Here is a 25904-nt window from a genome sequence, read left to right on the forward strand (position 1 = left end):
ACGTGGGGAGTCGTGCACCGCACCCAAAGCTCTCCGGAAAATCCGTGTCGACGCATGAACTGTTTGAAAGGATCCGGCAATGTAAACACTAAAGTTCTGGGTTTTCATTCCAACTGTTCTGATCATAAAGAAAGTATTTCGATAAACTAAATCAACCCCCAAAATGAAAGCTGAAATCATTGCTTTTGCAAACCGCTAAAATGAACACAGGTGCATTAACATTTAATCCTCTAAGACTCCGGTCTGGAAGAGGGTCGCGGACTTTTACACGCACACAGATCAAATTAAACCAAATGCCCAGAATAAGCACACAAAGTGGGTCGGGGGGGGGGGGGGGTAGAAATGTGGTTTTAGTCTAAAGAATATTTATTTTGCCGGCTGATGTGTGACATCGAGGCAACCAGAGGAGGATTTATGGGCGCTATGGGGTGCATTTTGTGTGGAAGGTGAAGCTGGAGGAAAAGGATTGCTGGTTTGATTCCATCCGGTTTCAGGTCAGGAAAATGACTGATGCTCCTATCAGGGCTTTTATTTATTGCCTCTGCTCTCAGCTTCACTTTGCTGCTGAGGTAGAATCCATATGCATTCCCAAAGTAATCTGATCATTTCTTCTCCGTCCTACGATTCCTTTTTGATCCGGCTCACTTGACGGTCCTTGAAGTCAGAACTCGGACGCCGGCGGAGCTCGTGACAGAGTGAAGAACGGTTTCTGAGCTTTAAATGAGTTAACAAACACAGAGTAGAAAACAAACACTACTAATTATATATGAAGTTATTACTTTAATTTAGTTTTAGATCATGACTTCCCTCTTGATGTTATTTTTTAAACATGATTTTGGTGTGGATCTGGATTTTAAAGGAATCTTTAACATGATGAGAAACGAGGAAGAGCCTCCTCCACATCAACACCCTGACGGTGCTGTTGCTTGTCATCATATCTCATGTAAAGGATCCATGTTTCCCAGTTCCAATCAGAGATTCTGGATTCATCCTCGTAGGATTGCAAAGAATGTGTTCCAACAAGACCTGAGACAAGTGAGTGCATTGATTTGAATGAGTCATGGTATTGTTTTTTTTAGATTTGTGGTGGTAATGGTCTCCCTCAGCGACGTACTATGACAACACAAAGGTCCATCGCTGCACCTCTACAACAGACAGCGTGACCTTCAAATGACCTCTGTGTAAGAGAGCAAGGAGACAGGAAACAGAGCTATAGGCTGAAGAGAGGAGAGAAAGTGTAAAAACAGAGGGTAAAGAGGCGAGCGAGCGAGAGAAGGAGGCGTGGCATAGTTAGGAAGCGCTTGGCACATGGACAGGGAGAGAAGAAGGGGGCGCTTGTTCTCCCCTCCTGCTCCACATTCATCTCTAAACAGCCCTTTGAAGAGGAGGCAAGGGGGGGCCGTGCTGCACCTCCATCCAGCCGGGGGCAGCGAGGAGCTTATAGAGCGCTGTCGCCGGCCCAGATAGCAGAACCACCGCCGGGCTGGACCAGAGAGCAGCCGGGACCTGGACCAGACGGCGCAGACATGAGCGACATCAAGTTGGCTCTGCTGGGGAGTCAGGGGGCCGGGAAATCAGGTGGGTGCATGGAAGGCATCACAACTCTTTCTTTAAGCTTAAACACTCACATTCAATTTAGGATTTTAGTCAGCATATCCGTACCGAATAGGTGACAACCTCACGCCTTCATTTAGTTGAACAATTATATATATATTTAGATTTCAAATGTCATTCTTACAATAAGACGAAGCCTTCATGGCTTCATCTTCCTCTGGCTTTTCTTCGTGACACTTACTCTGAGCTTCAGCCTCTGCTTCCAGCTGAACGACCACGTTTGACCTGTTTTCCAGTAATTCCATCATCCATTATCGGAGTCGTAAATCTTCCAGGTCAGACACATTCCTGATTTTATTGAAAAAGTGGAAAATCCCATTGAGGCAGGGGAGGAGGGCGTCTGGATTTATCGGCCTTCAGCCTTCGTGGTGCTTTTTAAGACTGGCTAGCCGCTAGACGCCTGCTCTCTTTGCTTGGCGATGCAGCAAAGCACCCTCCCGTGCTGCTACCTGTGAAGGCTGAGCGTGTGATGATGCTTTTCATTTCACCTGTCTCCTCCAGCCGTCCTGGTGAGGTTCCTGACCAGGCGCTTCATCGGTGAATACGCCTCCAACGCCAGTAAGCGCTTCCAGATTTGATCATGACTAACATTTCAATTATGGATCTAATGTTTCCTCTCCTTTTTTTTTAAACACCTTTCATAAGGCATTTTATTAAATAATTTTCCCCAACAACACCATTGCTAAAATAATTAGTGCTGTCATGCGATTAAAACATTTGAGCGATTAATTAATTATGATCTGTAACTAATTAATCTAATTCATCTATTTTTTAATCTCACCTAAAAATTGCAGAGAAAAGACCTCAACTTGATGTATTTTCATTTAAATTCATTACATTATTGTGACAGATCAAAAGATTAATATATAACAAATAGTAGCTTTAGAAAGTCAATTATTGTAAAAATCATAACGCGTTCAATAGGACTGTAATTAATTAATCACAATTAACACGATAATTTGACACCCCTAAAAATAATATCTTGTGTGGTACATGAGGTTCAAATCCAAAAATGATCAGATGAAAATGGGCATGAAAAGGTAACAAAAAAGTGTCTGGTGTGGTTCAGTAGTACGATTAAAGAAAAGATCAAAGGTCTGGAAACACAGAAACAACATCTAAGGAATGTTTCCAGCACTATTGTTTAATTGAATATGAAACTCTCACACTCTCACAGATTCTCTGTACCATAAGAGGCTCTCCATCGATGGCAGACAGTTGAATCTGAAAGTCTTTGACCCGTGCTCTCAGGTAGAACTTGTTCTGACCCATAGAACTCATGTACTGACCCACAGAACTCATGTTCTGACCCATAGAACTCATGTACTGACCCACAGAACTCATGTTCTGACCCATAGAACTCATGTACTGACCCACAGAACGATCTTGCCAACCAAAATAAAAGCACGCGCCTCCCTTGACAGAGCTCGGAGGCCAGGTGTATTCTGGAGGAGCCGGTGGACTGGGCAGACGGTTTCGTGGTCGTGTACAACATCAGTGACCGCACCTCCTTCATTAACGCCAACAACATCCTGCGGCAGATTGGCGAGGCACGCGTGGACACCTGCAAAGGGTCAGACGCCCGATGGGGTTATTCTATTATTCACAGTGTCATATTTACATGAGTAAAACCACGATGTAAATGCTTTTAGAAGACACAGCCCTTCGTTAGAAATACAAGAATGTAGCCCCATCATGAGGGTTAAGGTGTGTAAAACACATCTCACCCGCCTCGTCTCTGTTCCAGGGAGAAAGACGTCCCCGTTTGCCTGGTGGGAAACAAGCAGGACCTGTGTCACGTCCGGCAGGTGTGCGAGGAAGAGGGCCGCCGCCTGGCCCAGGAAAACCGCTGCCTCTTCCAGGAGGTGTCGGCGGCCGAGAGCTACCAGGACATCGCCAACCTCTTCACCCAACTCATCCGGCGAGTGATGGATCACCTGAAGCTCCGGGCCGACAGGCGGCGATGCAGCGGCTCCAAGTCTATGGCCAAGCTCATCAACAATGTGTTCGGCAAGAGGAGGAAGTCGGTGTGACATGAGGGGGCGTCGACACGGACCAGAGGGACGTTGCTGGTTCTTCAACTGTTCAGCACACTCGAACAGCAGCGACACGTGACGTCTCCGACACGGACGGAAGACGATGGCGTCAGCAACGTCTACAGGCCGAGACCGCGACCCCCCGACCCAGGGCCAGGACGTTTAGAGGGGGCCCAAAGGTGATGGAGATGGACTGAAACGCACGTCCGACCCGACACCGGTGTGTGTGAGGTATTTTTAAATAGCTGACAGTTCATAATGACTTTTTGACACTTTATCGGATTTCGTAATGGTTCTCTTTGGAAGTCTTTTCTTTAATTGCTATAGTTTATTTCTACTATATCTATGGTTTTATTAAAGGAATCATTGAAATCCACTCACTGGTGAAATCACGTGTTTATCCATTTATTTTTATTGCAGACAAGGAAATGCAATTTAAACATTACTAATCAAGATGCTGGTTTAATTTCCTCATTCGGATATGAGAGTTCTGTTATGAATTGAATTGAGCTTGTAAATATCAACTCCAGAACAAACAGATGTTCCTGAAGCCGCCGCTAGATGGCAGCGCAGCTGTTAAAGCGTCGCATCTGCGTGATGACGTTCTCCACTAAACTTCTGCCATGGAATCGATACTTAAATGAAATAGATAAAAGGTGAACCATGAAAAGGGAACATCTGAAATGACGTTTTACAGTTTTTTTTAATAATTGCTAAATATTAAGATATATAATACTGTGGCTTAACAAATATTCTTAAAGCAATACCCAAAATACACAATGAAACCGAATTTCTAATCTTTATATACTTTCATTCTAAACACCCTCCACATTTGTGTTACATTAGATGCGTGTCTTTATTTGTCTGTAAATTTAAAATCACGGCTCATGAAAGAAGAACAATCAATCGATTTGACTGACAGGTCACTTCTGGAGAGAGCGGTGAGCAGTTGTCCCAAATCTACTCGAATACCGTACGTTTTTTTTTTGGCTTCATTTTTTTGAGAGAGACAAGGAGTGCTGACGGATGGAAACGAATCCTCCGAGCGTGGCCTTGCAGCTTCAGGTCAGTGTGGAGGAAGAATTGGTTTTGGCTCCTGGAGGACAATCATCCGGTACCGAGGGGACCGGATGCTGCTGGGTCTCCGAGAGGAGCCAATCAGAAAGACCATCGATCTGTTCCCCTTAATCTCACAGCTGGTGAGCACATCCCCACTAAAACTCGGCATCTTAGTCAGACCGAAAGGGGATTGGACGACTTCCGGGGGCTCCGAACCTCGATGAAAGTGGCTCCCCGCAAGAGGAGGAAGAGTTTGTCTCCGGCATCAGATGGTATTTCGCTCTGTTCTCAGCTTTCTGAAGGCTGCAGCCCACAATAAATAAATAGTTAAAGATGTTTAGTCTCAGTGTGCTGGAAAGATTGCTCCCAATTCAAATGAGCAAAACACACAGCTGAGGTCATCCTACCTGAAACGTGTTTGAATGACTTACTAGAATCACGATCCTGTCTGTCAGTGGCTACCGTCAGCGATGCTGCCAAAATGCTGCAAATCGGGTCGCCAGTATCACAGATAAGCCCAGTATTGATTTAATATAAAGATGATGTCATATTCTGCTGACATTTTTAATGGCCCTCCACTTCTTTCCTGTCTCTGATCTTATCTTGTTCTAAAGCTTGGGTTGCTCGTGTGTTTTAGAAAATCATCATCCTAACAGCGATCCGTAAATCTACAAAAGAAAAGAAACGAAACAAAAACATTTAGAGGAAAAGAACCCCAACGGAAAAAAAACAGAAAGCCAGCGAGATGAAATCCATTTTATAAACACACTTACACAAACCAGAAAAACAAAGCAGAATCTTTCCGCGGTGCTGATGAGTCCAGAGCAGAACCAACGCCTGCAGGGAGCAGCTTCGGTCTGGCTGAAAGATGACACAACGATGCCGCCGGGTTCTGGTGCAGATTCTGGATCAAAACGTTTTGCCACCTGGAACATCCTGCAGTATAAACAGTAGGGAGCGTTTCTCATTTGAGGCTGCAGAACCAGACCGCCTCTCAGTGCGGCCGTTCTAACCCCCCACCCCTGAATTCAGCTGGTACTGGATGAAATGACCTGACCTCTGGTGGCACGCCACATCCGACAAACTGCCCCTCTGCTTCGACGACGGCCGAATCTGCCCCTGCCCTTTTCACACAGAGGAAATGATGGCGAGCGAAAAGGCGAGAAGCAGCAGATGGTCCAAAAAAAAAAAAAAAAAAGTCTTCCTATTTCAACAGACTGCTAATTAGGCTGCAGCTCACCTTTAATGCCAGCCAGACCGCTTTGGGTGAAATTAGCCTAACAGGCTCCGACATTAGTAGCTTGTAGTGTCGGGTCTGGGCCGGCCGCTGGATGGGAGTTCATGCACATCAAAATAAAGGACAAGAGGGGTCGCAACCTGGACCCATTCATCCCCGGAGCTGATGAGGACGAGACGGGAACCATTATTACTCAGGGAAACCATTTAATTAGATGCCTTAGTAATTGAACTAATTAGCTCCCGTGTGTCTCCTGAACCCAGAGCTTCAACTTGCCCATCGTCGGCTGATTAATTAGTCCGTTGAGCGTTAGCTGTCTTGACGGCCTACATGTGATCAGATGAGAGGGCGGATAATGAGGGAATTGTCGGTCGATGGTTAATTAGTGTGACCTGATCCAGGGGCCAGCTTCTAATGAGGGGGATTTAAGGTCGGGGTGATTTATCTGGACGCTGGACCGGAGTGGTCGCTGGCCTCGAATGACCCAAAGGAAATAATTTTCCAATAATCAATCTACAGAGACCAGTAGGCAGTCCGTTCTGCTCAATAGGCAACTCTAAATAACAACCTTGCTGCACTTTGCAGGATTTTTGTAACCTAAATCCTCATTATAATGACTTACAGTAGAGCCCGGACTCGGCTTTGCGCTCAGAGACTGTGCATTCCCATGTATTTGACCCGTTCTGTGTTTTTCTAAAGCAGCGTGGAAGTGGTCTGTGGTAGGCCTTTAGATCAGTAGGATATAAACCGGCAGCTCTGCTGCAAAAACTTTAGTCCTTTAATGGTTTTATTCTTACTAGTAAGTGAACACTTCAGTGGTTTCACATATGGATCCACTGTACGCTGGCTGCTGACCAGAACCCCCTCCCTACACCTCCACCTAAATTAGCATGAAGCGCTGACATCGCTGGACGTTCGGAGAATGATCTCAGAGTCCACTGAGTTCCAGAAGAAGTCCTGGATCGTTCCATAGAGTCGCCTGCATGTTCCAAAGCTGGAGGGCTCAGCCGATGAGGAACGGGCTAAGATTCCCCAGGAATACTGGCGTCTTTATTTGCATCCCGATAGCAGCGGCTCAGAACAGCCGGAAGGTCTCTTAGTAGAGACTATTTGCCTTTTCCCGTTATCGCAAACAGCTGATTGATCATATTATTATTTCCAGCTCAATGGGGGTTGAAAAAGACCCCCCCCCCCCAGGGAAAATTCACAAGCTGTTCTGCAATACGTAAAGTAACAAGCTCCATACCAGATGCAACATTTAAGAAATTAGTATTTTTCACTTGTAGAACTTTGTTGGTCTTACAGAAATGAAATCAACATGAGATCCACTTAAACGAATTCCTTTGCTGCGACCCAGAACTGTCCCGTCCGGTCCGCGTCCATCTTTCTTGGTTCATTATTAAAACTTTATCCCTGCAGCAGTTCTGATCCGGGTCGGCTTCATTTAATCAGACATTTAATCAACTCCAACAGAAAAACGTCATCAATGTCTGCCGACGCCATCGTAAGAGGTCTCAGCAACAGAAACGCGGTGGCCAGATCATCTCCGACTGTCTTTGGCTGAAGGAATCAGGTATTGTTATAACTTTGCTACAACATTCACGCATAAAAAAAAAAAAAGCTCCTTTGTGTTCCATTAACCTTCCCATAATGACGTCACCCAGCGCTGCTCCAGTCCCGCAAGGACCCGCGACAGAAATGAGCGCCCTGCTGCGCGTTCGAGCCCCGGCCTGAGCTGCTGCTGCAGAGAACAACAAATATGGTAAGTGTGCAAATGAACACATTCTGAAAATGTGTCACACGCACACGCACACGTGAGCGTGCGCAGCATCTGCTGCGCTGAAACGAGCTCCCTGGAGATAATTGGTGTCCTTGGAGTTGAATAAGCTCATTCTAAAACACCTCAGGCCCGGGGGGGGGGGGCTGTCTATTGAATAATTGATCAAGAGAGGGAGGGGGCGGTGCCTATCGGATCAGTGCATAATAACTATGTGTAATTAGCGCGCAGCGTAAAAAAAAACCAAACCGTTTGACTGTGGGAGTTTTTTACGCAGAGAGGGAGGGAGAGAGGGAGGCAACGCAGCGAGGACGTCTCGTCTCGTCCGTGGGTGAGGAGCCGCAGCTCGACACGAGCCGAGACCAGGGACAGCCACCCCTGACCCGAGGACATCTGTCCATCGACCCACGAGACATTTCTGACGCGCGGCGCGCGGAGAGCGACCCGCATGGCTGTTTCCCGTGAGGTTGCGCGGAGCGGAGCTGAAGTTTGAGCGACTCCCTGGTGAATTTCCACGCGGCTTTTTTTTTTTGTCGTCTCCGCGGACGGAGGGCGTTATCGCGGCGTGTCTGCGCTGTGGGGTCGGGTCGTCGCTGAAGGATGGTTCTGGACACGGAGGACAGTGAGTACGGACACCTTCCTGGCTCCGTTCGGTTCGACACGGACGCGCATGTAATCCACGGCACGGAGGGACTGGATTGCGTTCAGTGCGCAGGAAAAATGGGAACAAGTGAAAGAGAGTTCACAAACGTCCCTTTGAAATGAAGTGAGAGAAACGGTTCTGCTGAAATGATTGACTTCTCCAAGGGAATTTCAGGGATCTATTCGTGGATAATGATTTCATTGAATTGTGACCAACCAAAGGTCAGATTTTATATAGTGTCTGGATTCATGAGCTTGGCTTTGCACCAATCAAATGACTCTTATTTAAATACAGTACATTCAGTTCTTAATTATGACTTGACTTCTTCTTCCAGGCTAAATTTAACCCCACGTGTGCCTCTTCCTCCTCTACCTTTCCCCCCCACCAGGTGTGTCCCTCGTCTCCCTCCAGTCCAGAGAGAAGCCGAGGGGCTGCGCCGGCTGCAACGGGAAAATCCGGGATCGCTTCATGCTGCAGGCTCTGGACAGGTACTGGCACGAGGACTGTCTGAAGTGCGCCTGCTGCGACTGCCGCCTGGGCCGGGTGGGCTCCACCCTCTACACCCGGGCGAACCTCATCCTTTGCCGCAGGGACTACCTGAGGTAATCATAACCCCTCTGCAGGTGTGTCTGGGAGGACGGCACGAGAAGGTGTGCCTCACGCAGCTTCAACATAAATCATCCCAGGAGGCGAGGGCAGAGTCTCAGCGCGTTGAGAGCATTTCAGGAGATTGTGGAGCCGGCTGGAAGGAAGTTGAGGAACTTAAATAAGTTGGATCCAGAGCTTCCGGCTGACTTGCAGAACAGAAGTTCTGATATCAGCTCAGATTGGACTCAGTTTACCTTAGCTTAAAGTTTAAAAAGAGAGGCTAAGAACTAACTTGACCAACTTTGAATTATGGTGAGGTTATATTTGTCTCTGTTTTTTTTGCTGTCTCTCACTAATTAAACGTGTGTGCATGTGTAATGTATGAGTTTGGTTTTATTAGGAGAGAGACGGGACACCTGTTTCAACCTCTTCCTTCCGTTTTATGTGAAGCTAAGCCAAGCTTCAACACGAATAACTCGACATGCTAACATTGACAAGCATCATCGAGCACAATGCAGATTTGATTGGACACGCTCAATGGGCATGGACTCAGTAGTACGCATTCACCCGCCAAGGCCCAATGGTCCCTTTCAATCAAATTAAACCCTAATCCAAAATGCAATAAGACGTGCAGCATCAATATGGCCGCCCTCCAAGTCCTTGCGAATGTCAAAAGAAGTGGCAAAAATGACGTTTGTTCACGTCTGCTCCACAAAATAGTTCCTCGTACCACGTTCCGAGTCGTTCACCCAGATGATCACCTCTTTCTATGATGTCTTGTTTCCTCGGCGTATTGCGCTTGAAACCCCGACTGTCCGGGTGTGTCGAGCCAAGAAAGAGAGTTGCAGCTCGAACCTGCAGGATGTGAAGCGCGGGGAGAAGTTCCTAAACACTTCACGCGCTTGAAACCCTTCAGGTGAAGTACGAGCAGCTCCTTTCTAAACATCCCTGGGTTGTTCGTCACCCGGCCCTCGAGGGCTCTGTGATTCACCACGAGATTAATTGCATTTATTCGAAGCATGTCGTAGTCGTGCTTTATGCTCAAACAACTTTCCCAGCCCTACAATCATTTGACCATGAATCTCGATGACACCACTTTATACACAGACCTAAAGCTGGCTCAGAGGCTCTCCTGAGATTTACGCAGCCTTCATTTTCTGGCCTGAAAATAAACGACGGCTGGTGTCAGGTCAGCGGGAGAACGCCTGATATCTCGGCCACGTTTCTCAACTCGTGTTAGTCTCATGTACGATCCAGCTGGATTTGGTTGGGGCTAAGTCTCTCATTAGCAGCGCTGCGCTTAAGAGACCAAAACCCCTTTTGACAGTTAAATTGGCTCGATTGCCTCCTGTTTTCCTCATCATTGCAAGGGTGCAGACCAAAAGCCTTTGAAGAGCAGGATTAAAACCATGTGATTTCTTTTAATTGGACCATTAGTAGAGAATTAGCATTGAGCTTCATACCCTTGTTAAGGGGAATGAAACCCCCCACCAGGTGCCTGCTCAGCTCGTTAGATCAGAACATTCCCTTAATTAGGACTTTCTTTTGTTTCCCCACTCGTTTGATGACGTTTTTCATTGTCGACCAAAGATCTGGGATACACATGCTCAACTCTTTGCTCGCCATTCCTTCCCAGACCTTTCTGTCGGCTCTCTAATGGAATATGGAAATCAGCGGCGGGCCACTTATCTCCATGTGTGTCGGGCTCTCGGGGAGCCGTTTGTTCGGGCTTGTCGAGGTGAATGAGAGGTGAAGCAATCTGCAGCTGGTCAGCGCTGAGCCGCGGAGCGTTTCAGAACAACGCGGGGGTTTGTTCTCAGGTAGTTTGAGGACATAGTTCAGATAGATCGTTCGGTTTCACATAAATACGCTCTCGGCTTGTTCAGGTTTGGAGAACGCTTTTAATGTCTCCCGTGGTTAACAAAAAACAACTGTCCGGTTCTGGAAGTTACATTTTCAATATCAGTGAAGGTCCATTTGGCTGCTCTCGCTCTCAGCAGCTGATAACAGGGATCCAAGTTAGTTCAGGTCCGTTTGAAGTTCTGTGTGAAACTCATGCAAGTGGAGCATCTGGAGTTTTTAACAGCTGATAAAATGATTCAACTCCTGCCTTCACACAATGCTGGAAGAATCGGAAGGACAGTATTCCATCATGGGAGCGTTCTCCCGCTATCCCACAGTCCCTGAACGTCGCTTAGGCCTTTAATCACCGCAATGGGAACACAGCTTCAAGAGTACTGGATATGAACTGATAGACAGGGCTGGTTACTGGTGCAGGAAAAGACTCTGTATGTCACAGGGTTATGAATATATTAGAGTTTACAAAGTGAACCTTTTAATTACACATAATCAGACATGCAAATGCTGAGTAAATAGAAATGTTTGTGCGACATTCGTGCACACTGTAGGATCCTGATGACGTACTTTTGTCCCTTTTTATTTCGGCTTTCTTTTCCTCTGCAGCTCTTGGCTGGATTGCACCCTGACTACCGGTCTGCTTGTTGCCCTCTGTCCCTTGCAGGCTCTTTGGGGTGACAGGAAACTGTGCAGCCTGCAGTAAGCTGATCCCTGCCTTTGAGATGGTGATGAGAGCCAGAGACAACGTCTACCATTTAGACTGCTTCGCCTGTCAACTCTGCCGCCAGAGGTAAGATTAGGGAGCGCAATTAGCGAGGGAGATCAAATTCAGTTGACTTATCTGCGAGGTGCACCATTAAGGTCACTGGTCTTTGTGAGCATATTACAAGTGCATTACAAGCAGCATCTGAATTTCACAGCTGTTTTATTGTTAATCAGCCAGCAATCACGCAGGATAAATGTTCTGATGGCAGTGGATGTGATCAGACCGGTGGATGCATGCTGAAAATATGCCTGAAAACTCCCCTAGGACCCCATGATTTGCTTCAATTCTAGCAAGAACCGAGAACCAGTTCCATATTTGTATTTTTCTGTAGATTTTGCGTGGGAGACAAGTTTTTCCTGAAGAACAACATGATCCTTTGCCAGCTGGACTATGAAGGAGGCCATGCTAATGGCAGCGCAGCAAGGCAGCCTCAATAAGAGGTAATATTGTGATGATGATGATGATGATGAATTACAGTCCCAGACAGCTGCGCTGACGGTTTGAACTAAGCCATGTGCTCATATATCTGGATGGTATACAAGTGAGCTCATCCCAAATATAACCATATGTAGACATGGGACTTCAGACCGGAGACTGCAACAGAATCTCCCGATGAGCTGCAGGACGTTATCTCAATGTCATGTGACGTTTAGCGTGTATGCATATGTTGAGTCTTCAGGGCAGTGTAAATGTCTGATAATCTAATCAGGTATGACGTCAGGTACACATCAGACAGGCCGAGATGTCAGATAGAGCATGTCTGCATTAAATCTGAATCCTGCCTCTCCAGTCCCATCCAGTCCTCTCTCTCAATGACGGTAATCAGCATTCACATGTCTAAACCAGCACAACAAACCAGTAGTTGGCATTTAACAAGATAATAATGCTGCTTTTGTTGTAAATCTCCTCTGATTATTTTCAAAAATGACATTAGCTTCAAAGATGATCCACAGCTATGAGCCGTTCCTGCGGTTTAAGGGACACTGACTTTGTGCATTAGCATCACTATAAACTCCATTTCCAGATGCAGAAGCAGATGTTTGCTCGCTAACAAGCACTGGCGAAGCAGCTGTATGCCACCAGCTCAAAGCTCAAGGCTCTGGTTACCGTTCGGGGGTTGATGGATGTGGAAGTGTAATTATGACACGTCTGAGACGCCATCCAGTTTACTCAAACCAGGAGCAGGAAGGTCTGGACATATCAATGAAGCTGATATTTGTAATCATTATATTTATATTATTGTAAATCCAGGGGCTCAGGTTTGTTTTGCATTTGATGTTTTTTCTAACTTCAGAAACGCTGCTGGAATTTGAATATCACGAAAAGCAGAATCCAAAATGTCTTGAAACAGAAAGCAGGACTTATCAGTATTAAGTGTTTGCTTGTCCTTTATTATCCTTTTACTATCGATGCTTCACGTAGAGCCCGGTGAGCTCACCCCTAATGGAATCCTCTAACTTGCGGGTTTGAACATGTCTGACGGTCTTAATGGTTGAGAAGTCTTTGACTGTGAGCGCAGATGGGACAAGTTTAAAGGCAAGTGCAGCAAATACCACAAAGTCCAAAACTCTGTGAGGCTTTCAGGCCCTGCCTCGGTTCAGAAACCTACCCTGAAGGCACCAGCAACCCAACCTATCATTAGGCTTCTAACTACAACTGCAGTTCGTCCAAAACACAACACCACACTGGACAGCTAAGGGACTCTGGGAGAGGAGTTTTTACTTTTAATTAGTTTTAGGTCGTCCAGAGTTCAGCTTTAGAAAACTCTAGATGTTGATATTTCCATCTAAGAACTTGACTAGTTGTTCACGTTTAGTAAATGCATTGTTATTTGGGATGACAAATGTTTAATCTTTAATATGTGCAGCCAGATGTTTTCCATTTTATTATATTTTGTTTGGAGCGCCTTAAAATGGGAGTCTACTTTAGAAATGTGGCTCCAACACTGTAATTTTGACGAGTGAAGGTTTTTTGGCTTCCAGATGTTCTAAGACTTTCTGTATTTTCTTTAAAAACCCACAGAGGTTTGTGTATATTGGACGATTGCAGATTGAACTTCAGTCTAAAGATGTCCATATTGGTATTTTTCTTGGTTTGTACCCATCTTAAATTATGTATTTGATATAAGGTTCGTGGCACTGTGCTGAATATAGACAAAATAATGTTGTTAAAAATCAGCAGTGGTAGTATAAAGCTGTTTTTATGGATTTGTTGATGTTGTGTCGTCATTTAAAGAATTCAATTTCCTCATTTGTAAGTGAAAAAGAAGTAGAATTTAGTCTAAACAAGAAAATAGTTCTAGTATAGCTCTCTGGTCGCGGTGGCTGATGACTCTGCTGAGACTGTGTGAATGTGCAAAGGACTCAACGGTGATGGGAGATGGTGTGTGCTTTATGGAAGTCATTATCGGTGCTACGGGATGCATGAGAACAGCTGAAATCTCAATCGGCAGCTTCGGACAATGAAAGTGGCCTCAGATGTGAATGAAGGGACGGCAAGACAAATCAAAACTGACTAAATGTGCAAATAAAGATCTCTTTAAATATTTTTTTCACCATTTTATTCTTAAGGTTATTAATGCTTTAAAAAACATAAACACTGGTGCTTAAATTGCCGGTACATGAGAATTTAGAAGAACAGTCCTGAAACCAACACATATGAATCTGAACCAAATTACATGCCAGACATCATTCATGGATTATTCCCTCAGACATTCGGGAAAATGTGGATAAATACGCTCTTTCACAATGTTAAATATTTCTCGGCTCAGCCTTTCTGTCTGGATCTGAACCAACGTTTCACGAGTTGTTGTTCGACCCGTTCCCCACCCCTCCATGAAGGAGAACATAAGAGAAACAGATTAATGTTCCGAGCAGTATAATTATATGCAGCGTACGTCTTCGTAAACGCATGGAGGAATCGCTAAAGAAACTTCACTGAGAAATTTGGGGTTCGGTGTTTTGCCCAAGGACATGTACCGGTCACTGGACGACCCGCCACAGATCACAGCCACAGACTCTCTCCTGTCTTTGCTTGACATTAAGGTTGTAAAAAAAAAACTACTACTTAAACATGAGTATTTTTGTGTAACACACATGTAGTTTCTAGTTTCTCTTTCTAGATGTTCCTACTTCCAAATCACACATCTGTTCATGTTATAAAACTCAATGTATTATCGGATTCACATCTGAAATGTTTTCTCTGCAGATCCTACAGGACGGCCGTGATCCAGTCGGACCGTGAAAGTCACAGCAGTACAGTCAGCTTCTTGTTTCAGACTGAACCATGTGTGGAAACAGCCGCAACCAGCAGGACGTGTTTCCTGCACCCAGCGATCGAACTCTTTATTAGAGAGCTGCAGGACAACATTCCGCAAAAGGACATCTCCGGTCCAATGGTGCAGAGATCAGCCAGGAGTAATGAAACTCTCAGGAGGATATTTTCCAGAACTCTTAATGTGGACTGTGTGAGGTTGTCCTTTTGTTTTTTTTACATTCAACAAATAATTTGAATAGTTTGTTCACCACATTTGAAATACTAAACGAATGGTGGGAAACCATTCATGCGGCATCAACCAAATCACAAAGAAAAGAAGTTGTTTCTAATCTTCTCTCTGATTGTCCGGTTGTTCTGGCAGTCACTGAACCCCACACCCATCTGGCACGCAGAAAACCCCAAAACATACTGAAAAATATTTGCAAATGTTTGTTTGGCTCGGTTCAACATCTGAGGAGGAAGGGGATCTTCGTCTCTTTGCCCCTCAACCCAGAGACTCGCGTGAACCAGGTGATCACTTCAAAGTCACCGCAGCGCTGCTCTTGAAAGCGTTACTTTTTTTGACATTAAAATGTATTTGAATGTTTTTCAGGCTTATTATTTGTGTTCTGAGATCAGTGTGACTCCAGAGAGTTAGGAGAATCCGTGAAAAGACCTCATCGAGACAGAGAATGATGACAATCTTCTTGAATACGATTCAGATCATTCTAGAATGTATTATAATACACATTCATTGTCGAGCTTTAGGCTGGGTTAGTATGTATTTGAATTAGAATCAGGATTTATTTGGACTATAAGACGCTGCTGGGCCTTGGTGGATGGTGTTGCGTAAAGCCTTGTGGTGGTCATTTGGCACCTCCAAGTGTTCAAACGCACCCATTACAGTTGTGACAGACTTCCGGTCCTGCGGTTCAGCCGGCGGATGAGAGACGGACATCAAGCCGCTCCCGTCTCCTCCGCGGTCTCACCGTGAACCCTCTGACGTCATCCTCCGCCGTATCACCGTTTATCCGTCAGGATGGCGATGTCGACGTTCCAGACGGTGACCCTCATGACCTGTCTCGTGCTCTGCGTCGCTCTCCTGCTTCCCAAAATGCTGCTGTCCGGGGGGAGGAAGGATGCTGCCGAGCGGCCGCAAGGTGCGTCACCTTTTCACGGCTCCTCTCGTCTTAAACTCGGTGAACCAGGTTGGAGATGAAGCGTGATGAAGGCCAGCTTCGGAGGTTGTAGATCTGTATTGTGTCGGTCGGGATTCGACCGGACATCGTCTGGATCCTTTATTCTTACAGTTACATTCTCCTCCCTGAAGAGGGAGACAAATATCCCGTCACGGCTGTTGTGGGTTATTATTTTACAGGTGAATGTTTCTCCTCCTCCTCATGGGCCCCTCCCTCTCCTCCGTGCAGGTTCAGGTCACCTGCCTCCTATGACGCACCGTCACATCGCTGCGGAGGCTCCCGGGGGCTTGTCCAGGCCCCACAACCCGGACGCCGTGACCCGGGCAAAGGGTGCAGGAATGGGGGCAGGAGTCGGTGGCAAATCCAACCTTGCGGGACAGATCATCCCGGTGTACGGCTTCGGGATTTTAGTCTACATCCTCTACATACTGTTTAAGGTTGGAACTGCACCTTTAACTTATGACTTAGCATTGAGATGTTTGACTTGCTGGTTGAGGTTTTGATTTTCCCCTGAAGCGACAGAAGAGGTCACCGCGGAAGTGGTTGAAATACAAATCTGAATCCCTTTCTGGGGTTTTGATTCTTTAATGCTGTTTTTGGTCTCTTTAGATCACATCTAAAGGGAACAACAAGCCGTCAGAGGGCAGGTGTCCTTCTGTTCGGTCAGAGAACATGAAGAGGAAGATCAGTCAGTATCCAACAACGCCGCCCATTGTCACTCCTGGTGTCTGTTCTGTTCGTCCGTTCTGTCGTCTCTGACCTCCGACGGCGTTTGACTCCTCTGCCTTCTGTCCTCCAGCCGACTTTGAGTTGGATCAGCTGCAGGAGAAACTGAGGGAGACGGAGATGGTGATGGAGGACATAGTTTCCAGCGCCCACCACAGTCCTGGCAGGCGAGTGCCTTTTTCTGGTCGCCCTCCTGCTTCTCTTTGTCCCGACAGGAAAAATAAAATGCATTAATCAGACATAATCGGACGGTTTGAAGTCCTCGAGGAAGGCCGAGACTGTTGAATGGTCTCAACGTAGATCCATCCGAATCTTTGCGCTTACAGGAACGATGGAAGGTGTCCAGGATTATTATGTTTCCTTCCTGTGTTTCAGGACGAAGGGCGTGACGGCCGATCAAGAGGAGAGCCTCCTGCAGCAGCTGACGGAGATAACTCGGGCGATGCGGGAAGGCAAGCTGGTGGACAACACGGCGCCGGAGAAGAAGAACCAGGACGGCTGGGAAGGTACGTGAACGCAAGCATGGAAACGTTCCGTTCTAAGACACGCCGTTACCTGATCGGGAAGGCTCACGGGATTTGGGGTTAGTTGTCAAGCACGCATTTTACCTGTGTGTTTACGGGATCACTGAGAAGTACCGAAGACCAAAGGTGTCAGCTGAAAATTCCTAGACAGAGTCCGGTGATGGATTTCTGACAGATCTTTCAATGGCTGATCAATCAACGGCTCTTTACGCTTCTCTAAAATGCCTGCAGATTATCCACCCGAGCCGGAGCAGCACTGGGAACATTCCCACTGCTGTTGTCGGCACCATCGATCCGGCTGCAGCCCGCAGACGGAGACGCAGCCCGAGAGGACGCGAACCGAGGAGGCTGGCGCAGAAGACCTTCCTGATGACATCAGAGGTGGAGTCGAGATGAACGCAGATGTTACCGAGGATGATGAGGGGCCAGACAGCGAGTCCGGGGTACGTGAACACGGAGAGACGGGGGGCGGACTCAATCCGGGGGTCCCAGAGGAGGACCTGGCCGGAGTCCTGAAGGAGCTGGAGATCTCACTGAGGATGACGTCCATTATGGAGCAGGAAAAGATGGCGGCTCTGAGCAGGACGACGGAGACGGGAGCTCCCTGCGGCGTGGTCAGACGGAGAAGCAAGAGGAGGAAGGCGAAGAAAGCCTCGTGCTGACGTCCATCACGACGCTCTTGTGGTTTCGCCTAAAGTCTGAAGGAAAGCTGGTGAATGCATGAACAGGTGTGGCCTTGTTTGATCTTTTACCTTGAAGTGAACCGGCGAGATGATGCGTCTCCAGCTCAGCTCGGCGTCCCTGGAGACAGCCGGAAAAAGGGAATCTATTTTGTGCTGTTGCTTTAAATGATTAAAAATAAAGATGCAGGAATGAGCAAGTCGCCGCCGTAGCGGTAGAAAACCAACAGTGTCTCAGACGTTCCTCCTAAAGCTGGACGGAGCTGAAAGCCTTGGCGTGACAGGAGGTCCGCGAGAAGCCACGACCGCGTCCTTCAGAATCAGATTGAGTCTCACCCGGCCTTCACGTCGGCGCTGAAGCGCTAAACAGAGCAGGAAACGCTTTCACCGTTTCTCCCCGATGGACAAAGCTGCTCCAATGATTGAAACTTCTAACACGTCTGCTGTATTGTTAAATTAAAGGTTTGAATTTCATTGTTTTTGGAAGTCGTAGTTTTAGTGGACATTAAAAGGCGAGACGCTTTCTGCTCAGCGCCACGTCTGCCGGACTGAAAGTCTTTGTTTTCTGCATCGACACATATTCAGTGGACAATTAAAGAAACGAAGAGCAGCAGAATTCAAAAAAAGGAGTTTATTATTTTCATGAAGGTAAACTTTACTGATAGAAAAGCAGCATCACCGTGGATGATGTTAGCAGAGGCTATTCCAGGCGGACAGTTTAAACTAACTCCTCCGTCCGAGAGCTACTCCGGTTGGTCTGGGTTTGTGCCCCGTCTCTTAAAGCGGGCCTCCCTCAGTGCTCCATCGGTTCGTCGGGCGCCGGTGCGGCAGGGGCTTCATCTGCAGGCGGAGCAACCTGGGACACACAAAGAGGAGCCGTTTGCCAGCCTTCAAAGAGGACAAGATCTGGAGTCTGCTAACATGCAGAGCTAAAATGTTCTGTTCTAATCTGGACCCAGGGCACAAGTCCAAACCGGACTTTATAAAAGAATCTCTGTGGTACCCTTCTCTGGGGCCTCTCCTCCAGGCCCTCCAGGAACGGGGCGACGTCATCGTCGTCATAAATGATGAACTCCATGTCCTTCCCCACAATGCCGATGGAAACGTTCTGAAAGGAGAGAAAGCGTTCTCATCGCCCTGGACGACGAGTGGCGCCGGTCGCGACAGCATTCCACTGAATGTCCAGACTTACCTTGGTGGTCAGGTCCTGCTCGGAGGGGAGGGTTTCTCTGAGAGCACGGAGGCCATGCTGGACCAAATCGTTCAGGTTACCTGAGAATGGGGGAGATGATAACCGGCCATTGAGGAGAACCCTCAACGAGGAAAAGTGCTGAAACAAGACTGAAAAAGAAATCCAGTCATACAGTCCGAGAACTTCTCCATGCATCGCTCCAGGTAGGTCCGTGCAGACTGAGAGCGGGCGCCGATAGACATGGCCTTGCAGTCAAAGTAGTTGGCTGATGGGCAGGTTTGGAAGATGTGAGGTCCCATGTCCTTAGAAACGCACAATAAATCACCAACGAGGGTTGGATCTTAAATATACGACACCCATTCTTTCACGAGGATAAAAGCACTTACATCATAGCCGGCAATGAGAAGCCCAACACCGTAGGGCCTCCTTCCATACCTCTGTGTTGGGATTTGGGTTTCTTAAAGCCCACTTAAGGATCACTGTCATTACTTGACTACACAGAAACAGTTACATTTATTCCCGGTGACAAAAGCCGGGCAATATGACCCCTGTTAACAAAGAAATAAAAAAATGACAAAAGCACTTCCAGCTAACCGCTGTGAGGATACTGCTGCCAATAAGAGAGACAAGACGTGACGTGGGGAGAGGCCTGTCGAAGACAAATCTGGAGTCCAAGCACTCCTGCCGCAGGAAATTACTGCAGGAGAGAAGCGCCAGTCATCAGTTGACGGCTTTCGCCTTTATTCAGACCGTGAACGCAGCAGAGACGTACCAGAGCAGCCTGGCATCAGCAGTCAGCCCAGCAATGGAGATTCCAATGTGGTTGTCGACATGGAGGATCTTCTTCTGGTGGGCGGCCAGTTCCGACTGAGCTCTCTGAAGAGGTCGAGAAAATTAACACCCAACAAACGATCCTAGCTCCAAGTTTTATTAGAAAAGCAAGAAATTATTACATTTCTAACGACATGTAAAATTACAGACAGGAAGAACTGCGACTTGCTGTACCTTCAGTGCAACCAGGACTGCGTGGGTTTTGGATTTGAGTCCCACAGTCGCAGAGCCTTGCTTCACTGCCTCCATGGCATATTCAATCTGATGAATGCGGCCCTGCATCAACGTGGACACGAAGGATTTTCATTGTGACGCGCTAAAGCTAAAATACAACATTTATATTCTCTGAGTATGAGGGACAGAGGCTGAGAAAGCAGGGGCTCACCTGGGGGCTCCACACGGTCACATCGTTATCATACTGGTTGCGAAACTACAGACAGAAACAAGACATTCGTCATTAATATATTTAACTACAATTTTAGGACACACCTGATCCGGCCTTACGTGGCTGTCTTGCATTTTCCTGCAGTAGACTATTTCTCGCGTCCTCCAGATCTCGAAATGAAGCTACAGCCTGGGTTTTAAATTACTACTCTTTTGAATAATTGATAATCCGAGTTTTGTGTGGCGACTCACCGATGCGCACAAGGAAAATGTCTGGCATTGGAAATTAGCGCTGGGTAACTTGTCACTGCCATTGAACTAAATCCTGGCTACTGCTAGCTGGCAGTAGCTTAATAAAATACAAACAATGCGAACGTTTTCTGAATCATCACGTTACACGAGTTGGTTCTCAACATAATTTATAGTTATAAAACTGAAAGGCGACGGAGCGCAGGAAAAATGAAAGTAAAAGACGCTATTCCTCACTTTGATGCTAACTCCGCCTATGCTAGCTAACGTCTCCTAGCCACTTTGCCTTAGCCTGCTAACTCTTAAAACACAAATCCAACCAACACAACAATTACCTTATGTCGTTTGACACTAAATAAAACTTAAACTGGATAAACACAAACATTTCTCAATGCAATATCAGATCTCTGTTAGCCGTAAATGCCTTTTTGGACACACGTCATCCATTCTGCTAACATTAGCATTTACCGAGGATGTTTTGCTTACTCACAGTGCAGCCTAAAATTAGCAAGCTAACATTAGCTTCTGAGATCAAATCTACCTAAATTTACTTTTTAATACAAAGTACAATCAAAATGTGCTGTGTGGATTTGTGTACTGTACACAAGCTACCAAATCGATCAACGCTACACGAATTTAATTCCTATTTACCATATCTGCTTCCGAACGCGTCTCCTCTCCTCCGCTTATGATCGTGGTTTGATTTATTACCCTGGACTGGACGCCAGGGAAAAGAGCAGAGCCCCGATTTCAGATCGTTGATGAAATGAATAAAATATGTATTTACAAATCCGCACTGGACATCTTTACACAGCGTAAAATTACTTTTTAGTTATGTTTACGTTTTTAGATTAGTTATTTACTATGCAAAATTACACGGTATCATCTTTCCTTCAAGCACAGTGAATCCTTGTAAGAATAACAATTTTCAGCAGCATTGAAAGATTAATGCACATTATTTGGAGAAACGGAGAGGAACGTGCAGTTAAATATTATTTCTTCCCCGTTAACGTTTCTTCCCGGTGTTCTCCCGTCTGTACTGACAGACAGATCAACACTAGGCGGCAGCAAACAATTAAAACAAGGCTTTCTGTCAGGATCGCTGGGATGTGGGCAACGAGAGGAACGCGCCTCTGACGAAGCTTGTTTTGTCAATGGATGCCAATGACGGTTATGAATACTGAGCCGTCTCAGCAGTGCTTCCTTCTACCTAGACAATTAAACATATAAATATAATAAATAACAAATCAAGTAGTCTAGACGTGTGAAAACTCTAAAGGCTGTTGTGCTTTCTGTTTCTTTAAAGTTAAAACGTCATTTTATTTTTTAAAGACAAATCCTTGCTGTGGAAGTTTTCTTTGTGCTGCTATTGTATTTTCTTCTTCTAAAGAAAGTATGTTCCATTACCAAGGCTTTATTAAATGACACTATGAATGAGTTGCTGCAGATAATATGGGAAGAATGGGAAACATCCCCTTTTTAAAGTCGTTACTTTTGGTGCAGTGGATGAATATTACTCAGAACCATCGACACCGATGGTTCCACGATGCCAGGTGAGAATCTCAGCGCAGATCTCTGCAGTCTGAGAAAAGTCTCATCCTCTCTTATGCTCATGTGTGTTCCACCTTTTTTCCACCGATTTCTGATGTACCCTTGGTACAGGAGGATGAGGAGGGGTTGGTGGATGATTTAGTAGGGCTGTGCGGACAGGCTCTCCCCCCGATGCCAAGGCATCGGCAGCGCGGCTGCGATTACATCAGCTCCAGCCTCCTCCCTTGTGATTGAGATTGTAGGAGCTGTGCTGAGCTCAGCATGTTTTCTTCCGGGGGGCCTCATTTCAGTCTGCCAACGGCCCCCGTTTTAATTTTTCAAATGGAGAGCAGCCTGAGTCACCGTGTGATGGGTCCACGCCCCGCCGTGGACACGTGGCGGCAGGACAGAGGGAGGCAGGAGGTGTTTTAAGGAGTAGAAGAGTGCGAGCGCTCCAAATTCTTCTTTTCATTCATACTTTCCGATTTACGTTGCTCTTGGATCTTGATGAATAAAATCTTAAGATGGGTCTTGGTCTAAGTTAGATCCATTAAATTCTGAGAGCGATCCGGATTCCCGTCTGGATACAAGAAAATCTGGATTTTCCCATTTACTTATAATGGAGGCTTTTTCAAAAAATCCCCAGTTATTGTTGTACACTAAACAGCTAAATGTTCCATATCTCCATCACATTGCTGCTTAAAATAGATCAGCAATGTGTTGAAACCTGGAAAACGACAGGACTAATGGGAAGGAAAGGCGGCCGCTCCACGGAGGTTGCAATAAAATGGCAGCGACCCTTTATCAAGCTGCGTCAGGGGTCAGAGGAGCAAACAGAGGAACGTCATCATGAGACTGCGTGTGAGCGAGGGCGTAGCGGTGGGAGTGGCAGAGATTCTGTTCGCTGCTCTCGGTTCCCGTCTGTGGATGAAAGCGCGTATGCAGCATTTTAGTGGCAAAGGGCCAAAGAGGATTTTTCCAGATAGAAAAAAAAAAACTGCAATACATTGTAGGACACTTAATAATATCAGTAGCTCGGATAGATCGGTCCATAGAGGGAGAGATGAGCTTCAAAAGAAGGAGGGATCAGACCACACAGGCTGTTTCATAAATTACGTAGCTCATCCTGTGTCTGTGGGGTAGAACCGCGTCGCTTGGAGCCATCTTATGCCAGGAAGCGTTAAATATAGACGGGGTTCCGACTCGAAGCGTAATCAGAAATCAGAGTCACACGAGTAATACCAACAAATACTTGTCATCACTGTGCAGTCGTTATGTTTATCCATCATTTCCATTGTTTGAATGCCAGAAGACGCAGCCACACTGCAGCCAGTGCGCCAGCATCCATCATTGTAATGTTCTGACTGCATCTGAACACAACTCACGGAGCAGAAGTTTCTAGGAGACTGCCCCGCTGGAGAGGTTAGAGTTCAACATTATGGCGGAGCCTGAATGAAACCGTTTCTGCGTCATGTGACTGAATTAAACGGGCCAGCAGGTGAAAGACGGAAGCAGCAACTGGGCGGGATGAGTGCAGCAACGCCGGAGCATGCGGCCGTGCGAATGTGCACGACTCAGCGGCAACGCAGCGTGAACTGACACTAAAGCAAGTCCACCAGAAACAGTCGTTCGCTCAGCGTCTTCGTCAGCGTGAGTGTGGAAACACCCGATGATGTGAAGCCGGCAGGAAAGACACATCCAGTCATTACTTTGGCTCCTGCAGGAAACATTCAAGCACTGATTTGACAAGCGCCGCACTTTACTGGGATCCCACTAATCACTGCTGTGGATGAGGCAAACGTCTTTTGTCAGATGACATTGTTTAATATCAGAACCACACAGAGCGCCAAACATGTCAAACCTCCTGGTTGATTTGAGTTTCATAGAAGAACTTCAGTCCTTCCTCCACGGTGACGCATGACGTGACAGCGGGAGCTGGTAGAAGGTGGGAGAGGTTTACGGATCGGCCTCGTCGGGCCGTGATGCTGGAGCAGGGACAGCAGGCAACATGCCACTTCTACTTGGTGATCTGAAACTAAAAGGAATTGTCCAAGCAAACAATGCCCTCTGAATAGACCGTTGAGCGACGCCTGAGCGCCGTCGCTGTGTGACTATGTGGTCGTCTTTGTTGGCTGGTTTATTCTGATATTATTACAGTATCTGTTTGGGTACAGCGACGATAATACCAGAAGAGGGCAGGGCGAGCTGTCAGCAAAGGGTTAAATCGGTTTGATGTTTACGCTCTTTGACTATTTCCAGGCAGCAATGTGTTTGCAAAGCAAGAAAAGTTGTTGGTCCACCTTGTGTCTGCTGTCTGCTGTGGCTCGACTTAGGACGTCTGCGATCCGACACGTTGGTGGGGGATGTTCAGGTGGGCGTGTGATCGAGGGTCGCTCTGGAGCCACCTGGCTGCTCCGCTAATCTATTCGTCAAACCCTTAATGGCCTCTTGGGCTTCTGGAGTCATCGGTTCACAACAATGGCTTCTGCCGGCGAAGGGCGCTTTTAACGGCTTGTGATTGTTAAGACCGTTTCTGGCTGTGGAGGGGGAAAAAAAAAGAGGCTGATTTCAACATCTTCATTTCATTCCCGTTAATTAGTCGGCTGAATTACACAATTAGTGACAGAAGCGGTTCATGGGTCGGAAATTGAGTGGATCACAATCCGAGATGTTTCCTCTGAAGAGGAGAAGAAGCTCTCCAGAGAATGAAGAGCACGCTTTGCAGAGATATACGCGGCAAACAAAAGAAGACCAAGGTAATGACAGAAGATGAAAGAAAAAAATACTCTATAAAAAGATGGCAAAAGAAAGAAACAGAAGAAGGAACATGAGATGATTCAAAAGCTTTGCTGAACACAATGGTATAAATGAAATCTAGGTTTAGTGAAACAAAAATTCCGGTTTAAATACATGCTTTGAATTTTAAGAAAGATTCCCCGTCCAGTTTCATTCCAGCTTGGGTATCGTTGAGCCACACCGAGAGCCAGAAATGTCCAACCGTCAGTTTTGCTGCAGAGCCAGAAGTCAGGGCAGCTTCTTGGGCGTCGTCCAGGCTTTATAACCGCAGAACGCTTCGCGTTCTATAAATACCGTGGGACGCCGTCCAAGTTGATCAAGTGTGATTAAATTTGAAATGACGCCAAAGACAAGAGCCAAGTTCTGCTTCTGACGATCTCCGGAGATGCATGAGGGTTATTCAAGCAAAAGACGTAATACACTAAATAAAATCTCCGGTGTCTCTAAAGGACAATTCAGCCAGCAAATATTTGTGAGCTGTTTACGTGTCCATGTGGGACCTCACTAGTTTCACCGCTGTGCCTGTCTTTCAGTGACTGAGCTGCACATTGTGGATCGCTGTCTCGCCTTTTATCTAGCTGGCAAGCATTATCGCCGCAGAGCTCCAATCCATTTGCACCACATTTCACCTCGTCCATCTCTCCATTCATTCCGGGGTAATCCTGATGAATGGGACTCCCAGGAAGAACTTTTAGGAAACACACTCTCTAAAAACGTCTAGCCATACACTTTGCCTTGTGCTTCTTTTTCTTGAATGAAGTGATGTCAGAACCAACATCCCGCCCACGCTCAGATGCCCAAAGGTGCTGATTGATGCACCCGGGTCTCAGCGATTGAAAGTCATTTCCCTAATGTCCCGGGGATGAACGACGGCAAATGGCCGAAACGTCAGGCCACCCTGTTTGGCTCTTGACATTTCACATGCTAGCTGATGAACGGCCGGCAAATGTTTGCGTGACCA

At 46.6% G+C, this 25904-nt stretch overlaps 4 protein-coding genes across 4 annotated transcripts; 3 read left to right on the forward strand and 1 right to left on the reverse strand.

The window, feature by feature from the left end:
* The first annotated feature begins 1526 nt into the window (after positions 1–1526).
* Positions 1527–3925, forward strand: rerglb (RERG/RAS-like b). Its single transcript, XM_068739604.1, has 5 exons — positions 1527–1578; positions 2116–2172; positions 2792–2865; positions 3039–3187; positions 3362–3925. Exons 1-5 carry the CDS (start codon positions 1527–1529, stop codon positions 3645–3647), a joined length of 618 nt encoding a protein of 205 aa, XP_068595705.1. The 3' UTR covers positions 3648–3925.
* A 4119-nt stretch (positions 3926–8044) lies between these two features.
* Positions 8045–15433, forward strand: LOC137893716 (rhombotin-1-like). Its single transcript, XM_068739144.1, has 5 exons — positions 8045–8345; positions 8755–8968; positions 11476–11601; positions 11909–12017; positions 14785–15433. Exons 1-4 carry the CDS (start codon positions 8324–8326, stop codon positions 12012–12014), a joined length of 468 nt encoding a protein of 155 aa, XP_068595245.1. The 5' UTR covers positions 8045–8323; the 3' UTR covers positions 12015–12017; positions 14785–15433.
* A 438-nt stretch (positions 15434–15871) lies between these two features.
* ric3b (RIC3 acetylcholine receptor chaperone b) lies at positions 15872–17943 on the forward strand. The gene is made up of 6 exons (XM_068738882.1): positions 15872–15992; positions 16260–16468; positions 16641–16719; positions 16831–16924; positions 17133–17263; positions 17513–17943. Exons 1-6 carry the CDS (start codon positions 15872–15874, stop codon positions 17941–17943), a joined length of 1065 nt encoding a protein of 354 aa, XP_068594983.1.
* Positions 17944–18579: 636 nt separating this feature from the next.
* On the reverse strand, positions 18580–21336 carry psma1 (proteasome 20S subunit alpha 1). The gene is made up of 10 exons (XM_068739107.1): positions 21269–21336; positions 20370–20414; positions 20159–20260; positions 19926–20029; positions 19762–19850; positions 19540–19610; positions 19326–19455; positions 19154–19233; positions 18965–19069; positions 18580–18817 (listed from the first exon to the last, which is right to left on the reverse strand). Exons 1-10 carry the CDS (start codon positions 21269–21271, stop codon positions 18755–18757), a joined length of 792 nt encoding a protein of 263 aa, XP_068595208.1. The 5' UTR covers positions 21272–21336; the 3' UTR covers positions 18580–18754.
* Between the last annotated feature and the right edge of the window lie 4568 nt (positions 21337–25904).

This window comes from Brachionichthys hirsutus, chromosome 5, assembly GCF_040956055.1.
Source record: "Brachionichthys hirsutus isolate HB-005 chromosome 5, CSIRO-AGI_Bhir_v1, whole genome shotgun sequence".
NCBI classification, from domain to species: Eukaryota; Metazoa; Chordata; class Actinopteri; order Lophiiformes; family Brachionichthyidae; genus Brachionichthys; species Brachionichthys hirsutus.

Excerpts from the sequence above, each read along its gene's own strand:
- ric3b (XM_068738882.1), top strand. The coding sequence starts at position 15,872 with ATGGCGATGTCGACGTTCCAGACGGTGACCCTCATGACCTGTCTCGTG. Across the intron at positions 15,993-16,259 it reads TGCTGCCGAGCGGCCGCAAG|GTTCAGGTCACCTGCCTCCT; the intron begins GTGCGTCACCTT and ends TCCTCCGTGCAG. Across the intron at positions 16,925-17,132 it reads GCCCACCACAGTCCTGGCAG|GACGAAGGGCGTGACGGCCG; the intron begins GCGAGTGCCTTT and ends CCTGTGTTTCAG.
- rerglb (XM_068739604.1), top strand. The coding sequence starts at position 1,527 with ATGAGCGACATCAAGTTGGCTCTGCTGGGGAGTCAGGGGGCCGGGAAA. Across the intron at positions 2,173-2,791 it reads TGAATACGCCTCCAACGCCA|ATTCTCTGTACCATAAGAGG; the intron begins GTAAGCGCTTCC and ends ACACTCTCACAG. Across the intron at positions 3,188-3,361 it reads CGCGTGGACACCTGCAAAGG|GGAGAAAGACGTCCCCGTTT; the intron begins GTCAGACGCCCG and ends TCTCTGTTCCAG.
- LOC137893716 (XM_068739144.1), top strand. The coding sequence starts at position 8,324 with ATGGTTCTGGACACGGAGGACA. Across the intron at positions 8,346-8,754 it reads GGTTCTGGACACGGAGGACA|GTGTGTCCCTCGTCTCCCTC; the intron begins GTGAGTACGGAC and ends CCCCCCCACCAG. Across the intron at positions 8,969-11,475 it reads TGCCGCAGGGACTACCTGAG|GCTCTTTGGGGTGACAGGAA; the intron begins GTAATCATAACC and ends TGTCCCTTGCAG.
- psma1 (XM_068739107.1), bottom strand. Across the intron at positions 19,851-19,925 it reads GCTGATGCCAGGCTGCTCTG|TAATTTCCTGCGGCAGGAGT; the intron begins GTACGTCTCTGC and ends TCTCTCCTGCAG. Across the intron at positions 19,611-19,761 it reads TGTCTCTCTTATTGGCAGCA|AAACCCAAATCCCAACACAG; the intron begins GTATCCTCACAG and ends GTGGGCTTTAAG.